The following is an 8,048-nucleotide window of genomic DNA, read 5'->3' on the forward strand; positions in this document are numbered from 1 at the left end:
GAACCACCGCTCTGGTTCCTTGAACGCCTCATAAATTCATTAGTTTGTAAAGTTTGATTAATGCAACAAACGGCGGACCTATCTTAAAACATCTATAATGAGTTTCTGATATGTATTTGACCACCAGTGTTTAATATAAGTTTATTATTTTGTTAAACTACCTGGTTTAGGTTTTATGCAGCTTTCAGGACCTTCCCGTGGCGCGGGAAATGAACGCTATGTGTTTGATGCAGCTGCAGGTCCTTTATTGTTCACTGCAGAGCTGCAGCATCGTGTCTGTGTCTGTGTCTGTGGCACGATTACTACAAGAAAAATGCCATCCACCCGCTCTATGGTAAGAAAAAACTGACTTTTAATTTTTACAGTTTAATCAATTATCAGCAAGAGTGTGTGAGTTTATTTTATTGATTATAAAACATCCTGTTATGACCACATTGTAACTGTTAGGTTAACATTTAATTCAACGATTCAGAGTTTGCTAACTTCAAGCTAACATAATTAATTATTTATATGATGATTTATATATGATGACTCTACGTTATTATATAATTATAAATAAAGATTAGAGTCATTATAGATGATCCAGTTACCTACATGTGTCTAACTTTGTGAAAGGTCAGGGGTGTGTCCCATAAGCTAAATTAACTTTATATCTGAAACTTTAGGTTAGTCAATTCATTGATTTCTCCACTGACAGAACATTAGTGCAAATTGGCCACTTTGACAAATAACTTAAATACATTTTAAGCAGAAAATAAACTAGTTCCAGCTATTTAAACTTTAATATGTGCAGGTTTTAAGTCTCCATGATAGAAGTGATAAATTGAATTATTTTAGGTTTTGGACTTTCTGACGTTTCCTGACATTTTATTGACCAAACGATTAATTTATAATGTAAGTAATTCTTACCTGTAGCCTTACTGTAAACCATTTGAAGCAAGGTAACTTGATGAAGTCCAACAGTTTATGTAAAATGTACAAATTCATAAATTGGTGCTTATATAAGAAACACAACCTGCTCTAAATATTCTGACGGTCTCTGTTTTATAAACGTACCTGTTGTCATCCATAGAAACTGGCAGCCCAGCCTCCATCTACCAGGATGAGTTTGAGGAGCTTCCGCAGCTCCCCGCTGGTTCCCATGGAAACTTCCTCCTCGTCCTCCGACGACAGCTGCGATAGCTTCGGCTCCGACGGAGGCTTTGCAAATACGGTAACGATAAAATACCAAGTCTCGCTATTCCCAATAAAAAGAGGACGGCGAATGTGTCGAGTCTTTAGCGGCACCATCTGCAACTAAAGATTGTGTCTGTGTTTAGAGGAGCAGCTTAAGACAGACGAGGAGGATGGCAGAGAAAGCGAAGATGTTTGAGGCAACATCAGAGGAGGATACATGCAGCGGGTTTGAGGAGACCGTGATCAACCGTCAGATGAAAGCTATGGTAAAGTTACAGTTGCAACATATTTCAGAACTTCATCAGACACAACCAAAAGTTTCCTTCTAACTGTAAGTTATATTGTTCTTTCAGAAAGTAGACTCTGAGCCTCCGAGACGTGGCCGCAGATCCAACGTCCTGAAGGTCGCCATGACATTCCCCACCAAGAAGACGGGCAGGAAGAGGCCTGCGTCGGCACCACTCGCTCAAAATAGAGTGCAGCACCCCGACTCTGAAGAGGAGGAGAACTTCATGGACAAGAGAGCCCTGAATATTAAGGAGAACAAAGAAATGGTACAATTTTCTGTGTTTGTTTTTCACATTTAATTGCTACTATAATCTGGACTCTGGCCAGAACAGCCTCCATTGTCATTGTGCCATATCTCTCATTCATATTTGATTTATTCTTAGCTCGCAAAGCTCATGGCAGAGCTGAACAAAGTACCTGGTCTCTTCCCAAGGCGGATGGCGATGTCGGCGTCCACTACGGTAATTTAAACCTGCAGATAAATAGTTAAATCTGTCGTCTCACATCTCATCATCACCTCAGCGTGTGGTGCTTTTATCAGTGCTCTGTATTAATTGGTTCTATATCAATATCTTCAGCCTCGACAGGCACCCCGGAGGTCCATGGGAACTCCAGGAGCTCGTAGGAGAAACCCGGAGCGCTTGTCCCGACCCCACACGCGGTCCCGCACGCTGGTGGACGGACCCCCCAGCCCAACTCCAGAGGAAGAGCCCGAGGACAAGTTCAGCCTGGTTCGCAAAAGCCGCTACTTCGAGGAGTACGAGGAGCCAGTAAGTTATATCAGAACAAGTCTCACCGCCTTTTTTATGTGGCATCACATTTTCCGAATGCACAGTACAGACATGAATCACATTCTGACTAACTACATTTATTTCATGTGCAGCCCCGTCGCCGTTCCTTCAACGGCTCCAAGGCCATCCCTCATCAAGTGCGGCCCGTGGAAGACATCACAGAATCGGAGCTGCAGAGAATCTGCCACAACGTGCGGGAGAAAGTCTACAACAGCTCCACTGTAGGTCCCACATTCACTGTAATGACGAAGAAATCTGCTGCGTTTGTGCGTTAAGCTTGTTTTGGATACAAATTGTCTCTTGTTTTCAGGGATCCACTTGCCACCAGTGCCGCCAGAAAACAATCGACACCAAAACCAACTGCCGTAACCCCGAGTGTGTGGGGGTGAGGGGTCAGTTCTGTGGACCCTGTCTCCGTAATCGCTACGGAGAGGAGGTCCGAGACGCTCTGCTGAATCCGGTGAGTACCTTAACATACAGTGTGTGTGTGTGTGTGTGTGTGTTGGGCAAATCTGACTGATTTTTATAATCTCTCGTCGTCCCTGGTTAGGAGTGGCAGTGCCCGCCATGCAGAGGGATCTGTAACTGCAGCTTCTGTCGGGCACGAGACGGTCGATGTGCTACAGGAGTGTTGGTTTACCTGGCTAAATATCACGGCTTTGATAATGTGCACGCCTACCTGAAAAGGTGAGTGGACCATTAGTGTTTGTTTATTTTTATTTTATTTTATTATTTTATAATGAAATGTCTGTTTTTAACACTGAGGTTCTCTTATCTTCACTGCAGCCTGAAGAAGGAGCTGGAAGAGGGTAGCGAGTGAAGCATGGACGAAGGAGCTGATCCTGGACCTGACTGACGAACTTTGTGACCATTTTTTTAAATGCACAGAAAGTCCAAATACTGTCCCTAGTGTTTCAAACGTTGTAACAACGATGCTTATTGTTCCTGTTTGTGAAGTTTCACATGATTTTTGAACATTGAGTGACATCTGGAGGAGGCGCACACAGCCAGTTTTCTCCAGTATAAAGCTGTTTTTATTTTGTTCTCCTACTTCTGTTCTGTCCACAAGAGCTGAGCCTATTTACACTTGGACTGATTATATGTAAACTGAGGTGGAGCAAAACACATTGTAGGGAAAAAAACCACCTTAAATTGTGTGTGATAGCCCTCTGTGATCTTAAATATTTTAAGATGATTGATGTACATATTCCCATAGCATGTAAAAAAAACGAATTATCCTACCTGCTGCAAACAATCTGGCTTGTTTAGATGATCTACTGTATTCTACATTGTTTTAAATGTATATATTTTACACAGCATGAATTGGCCTCTGAGGGATTTTGTCTTTGTGCCTTTTTTTTTTTCCTAGTTGCAAATGTATTCTTGTGTTTTTTACAAGTTACATAGCTTTTTGTAAATCTGCTAAATGTTGAGGGTGGAAGAAACACAACTAAACAAAATATTTGCTCTAGTTGGGATGTCCTGTAGAAATGGTCGAATGATCTGCACGGCACTGAGGTGGTGCAGGTGGAAAGGGCATAGAGTGGGGGTCCACTGCCTCTCACTTCTAAACCCGAGGTACTGTGTGATATACTACAGCGCCTGGTTAAATATCCTTCATTAGATAACTGTCACTAATGGTGTGGAAACAATTAGCACACTCTAATGGGAATCTCATACCTGTAAATCATTTTATCCTGTTAAAGCACATTCTCGCTCTGCTCCAGTCTCTTTGGCTCATTTTCTGCCTTACACTGTTAAGTAGGAATGGTTGAAGGTGCCACTGAAGTGGCAATAGAGTTATGGCCTGCATTTTCTGTTCAGAAGTGTAATACTCTACACGAAATGACATGGAATTAACCTTTGTGTCGTTCATCGTTGAAATGTACTTCATTCGACCTGCACCAGGACATACTCTGATTATATGATACTGTTTCAAAATAATCAACGGTTGAGATTTCTTCTCCAAGGTAATGGCAGGTGGAGGTTATCTTACCGCTGCTTGTTTATCAGGCGCTGCACTCCTAACAGGAGGAGCTACGCTGAGCTGTTGATGGGGAATATCTGCTATGGTAATGCTTTGCTTTGTGTTCATTGGGTTAAACTGTACATTTTCATTAAAGCGTTAATCACTGCAGAATCATGTTATCAGTTTTCTTTGACTTGACCATCACTCTACCCAGAACAGTGGCAGCTGTAATTACTGTTATTGAAACGTGGAGGAGGAATCCTGAATGCTGCTGGTGATTGAAGATCTTAATGAGTGTGAAGGCTGGAAGTTTATTAATGTTTCGCTGTTGGCGAGCTGCAGTCAGTGTTTATAGGTTCATAAGTTGCATCCTTCAGAGAGTAAAAGTTGACTTGTCAATGAACTGCATGGCCAAACTTGAATGGGTCAGATAATTTACAGCCTTCATTAAAGGTACTACACAAATAAAATTAAATATAAATATTCAATATGAAAACAATTATGTAATGTGTCTACATATGTTATATATCTGTACACAAATGGTATAGCTTATAAAATCTTACAATATTAAAAATTGCCCATTAAAGTTTTGCAGAGACTAAGTTCACATCTGGTCAACTTTAAAATCCAAAGACTTTAAATTTAAAATGCTCACATTTGAGCTGGAAACAAGTGAATCTTTAGCATTTTTGCACGATAAAATACTTTTTTCTATCAATGTGATTGTTTCAGTGCTAAAATCAGGGGCAGACATTAAATTAGTACCTAAATTACTCGCATACTTGCAACTATTGCTGCAGTAAAGTATTTAAAGAGACACACAAGATGATATTTTGATATAAGGGTCTTTATTCCCTTTACTCTGTGTTAACAATAATAAATAAAAGCACTAAAGTTCCTGTTTGCTTCTAATTCAGGGGTCACACCTTGAACTGTCCACAAAAAAATCCATTACAGCCCACACACTCACTGCCTTTATATATACTGTCAACGCTTCACGCACAGAACATCAGATCACCTTATAGGGGGATCTTACAGCTGCTCAGCTCTATATGTAAGAATTTTAGTTTAAAACATTCAAAAATTAACAAAATTATCAACAGAAAAAAAAGAAATAACAGTTTTGACGTATGTATTGTGTCGCAGAGATATCTACTGCAACTAGCCTGCTGGCTTGTCCTGTCTTGTGATACCACTTTGTACCTCAAGAGGCGATAGTGAGTCACTGTAGCAAAACGAGTTAACGTTAATGGCTCTTGGTGAGTAAAGGGACGTTGCCTTCTAGACTGGTGACTAAACAGCTGTTAATGCTAATGTTGGCTATTTATAGCTTATGAATGTAGCTAATTGTAAAATGGTACTGAAAGTGTTAATATGGTTGCTAAGGTTGCTGTTTGTTAAAAAAGAAATAACTAAAGAGGTGGACACCCCAACTTTCTGGTTTTATGCCAGAAACTTGTTCGTACTTACACCGATCAGCCATAACATTATAACCACCATCTGTTGGATCTCACACAGTCGTCTCGCCATCACAATTTGGCTCTTGTCAAAGTTGAATTTTCACACTTCAACATCAACTTTGAGGACAAAATGTTCACTTGCTGTCAAATATGTCCCACCCACTGACAGGTGCCCTGATAACCAGATAATCAGTGTTATTTATTTCACCTGTCAGTGGTCGTAATGTTGGCTTTAAGCAAATGGATTGCAGACGCAGCGATGACAGAACCTAGAGGATGAAGAAAGCCCACAGAGACACTACAAACACAGTGTACCAAACTGCTGCTATTCATGGAGGCAGTGAGAACATACCTGTTGGATTATTCAGCAGTATACAGCAGATTAAAGGTAATTCATTTTCAGGTATAAAATGTTTTCAATTGTGTACATATATGATTTTCTCTTAGGTACGGTTGTTAATACCTGTGTGACAGACAACCATCTCAGCTGTGTTGTGGTGCACTTCCCCACAGGAACTCAAAAAACACTGCTGTGAAAACAACACAAGAAAACATACTACTGAGCACTTTTATGAGTTCAGTATATAGCAAAACAAAATCTGCATTGTATGACTACTACTATATTTACTATATTTACACACCACTGTATCACATCCTCACATGGTGCTGCCTTCATTCAGATAAAAGAAGTGGATGCAGCCACTGTGATCTCACCGATTGGTTTGTCCACTACCGTTTTGAAGCCTCGAGCAGTTTGGTTGTCGCCATCTCGGTTCTTTGGAGCTAGTTTCGTTCGCAAGGTGCATCCGTAATTCATGTTAACTGATATTAATTGGGAAAACAGGATTAAAACAAAAGAAGAAAATTAACAGCTGTCTTTTAGTACAACCAAACACTGAATAAGTAATTTCTAGGTGACCAAAAGGTTACAGTTAACTTTAATAAACTGAAAACACAGTGAAAGGCTCAAAGATGTAAACAGGGATGGCAACCAAAAACAAGTTTACTGCTATTTTTACACACTGCCATGGATGTGCACGCCTCTATTCTGATTGACTGGTCACAGTGGTAGTGACCATAATTTACTAAATGAACATCATGCTGTATTAAAGAAAACTAAAGTAGCGATTGAGACCATAAATTCATTAGGATAATGATTACTGAGCTAATAAATTAAGTTAGAAGTCGGGTTCATTTTCTCATAGACTTCTATACCATCTGACTTCTTTTTGCAACCACTGGAGTCGCTAACTGCTAACCACTGACAGACTGCAGGTTTAAGGCACTTCTGCATTGGCTTCACTTTTCAGACTCAGAAGCTATGTCCACTTCTTTTACACCATGTTTATGTTTATGACCTAGTTTTTAATGCTAAGCTACGCTAACTGGGTGCTGGTTCCAGAAACATATTAAACATACAAACATGAGAGTGGTATCGATCTTCTCTTCTAACGCTCAGCAAGAGCACAAAGCATGTTTCCAAAAATGTCAAACTATCCCTTTAAGATTTAAATTTGTTATTTGACTCAAGTCAAGTGATCGAGCCATTTAATCGTATTTAAAGTCTCACTTTGAAATGACTTTGTGTGTATAAGTGACTAAAGTAACAGAGACTGTTCTAAGCTCTGTGATTTAATAATCTAATAGTCTTCTATCATTGCTGTGTATTCCTAATTAAGTTTGTGTATATATAGGCTTTATTAATTACACAACTACTGATATAACAATAAAACCAAACAATAAAATACAATATTATTGACAGCAATATTACAGATATTGACACAACAATAAACAACATTGAAAAAACTCCAAAATGGAAAGATTTGATTTATTTATTAGATATATTTGTAGTATATGTAAATTTGTGTTTTATTTTGTCTAGTCCCATTTATATATGAGCAGAACATAATGTATATTTATATATAATATATTTCTTCATATAATGCAGTTAATAAGAAAATGAATTATGGCAAATGGTTAAAAATGACTATGTAGATGAACTGACACCTCTGTGGTGCAAAGAAAAAAATAAAGGATTAGGATATTTGTATTATATTCATTTATGAAATAGTACATAAATAAAACCATCATCTTATGATTCTAATATCTGTTTAAGGCTGCAGTAAGAAAACAACTTCTAATAAACAATTCCTAATTTTTCCTCCTTTTTTCCCTCCAAAAGGAACATTTCAAAAACTATTATTAGTATAATAAAGATGCACTTGAAAATACTAGTCCTGTATTAAATACCAATGATCATCCACTTTGGGGTGATGAATATTTAGGGAAGTAATTGTTTACAACGCTCAAGCATTGAGCTGATCTGGTAATCAGGCTATGAAATACAATATTTATTCATTAGAG

At 38.8% G+C, this 8,048-nt stretch overlaps 1 protein-coding gene across 1 annotated transcript; it reads left to right on the forward strand.

Annotated features, from left to right (window-relative positions):
• The first annotated feature begins 226 nt into the window (after window positions 1-226).
• On the forward strand, window positions 227-4,395 carry cdca7a (cell division cycle associated 7a). The gene is made up of 10 exons (XM_051404584.1): window positions 227-334; window positions 1,073-1,213; window positions 1,320-1,442; window positions 1,530-1,730; window positions 1,848-1,925; window positions 2,043-2,234; window positions 2,348-2,476; window positions 2,566-2,715; window positions 2,806-2,942; window positions 3,042-4,395. Exons 1-10 carry the CDS (start codon window positions 314-316, stop codon window positions 3,073-3,075), a joined length of 1,206 nt encoding a protein of 401 aa, XP_051260544.1. The 5' UTR covers window positions 227-313; the 3' UTR covers window positions 3,076-4,395.
• The last annotated feature ends 3,653 nt before the right edge of the window (window positions 4,396-8,048 follow it).

Source organism: Dicentrarchus labrax, unplaced genomic scaffold (genome assembly GCF_905237075.1).
Source record: "Dicentrarchus labrax unplaced genomic scaffold, dlabrax2021, whole genome shotgun sequence".
In the NCBI taxonomy this organism is placed as follows: Eukaryota; Metazoa; Chordata; class Actinopteri; family Moronidae; genus Dicentrarchus; species Dicentrarchus labrax.

Excerpts from the sequence above, each read along its gene's own strand:
- cdca7a (XM_051404584.1), top strand. The coding sequence starts at position 314 with ATGCCATCCACCCGCTCTATG. Across the intron at positions 1,443-1,529 it reads ACCGTCAGATGAAAGCTATG|AAAGTAGACTCTGAGCCTCC; the intron begins GTAAAGTTACAG and ends TTGTTCTTTCAG. Across the intron at positions 1,926-2,042 it reads CGATGTCGGCGTCCACTACG|CCTCGACAGGCACCCCGGAG; the intron begins GTAATTTAAACC and ends CAATATCTTCAG.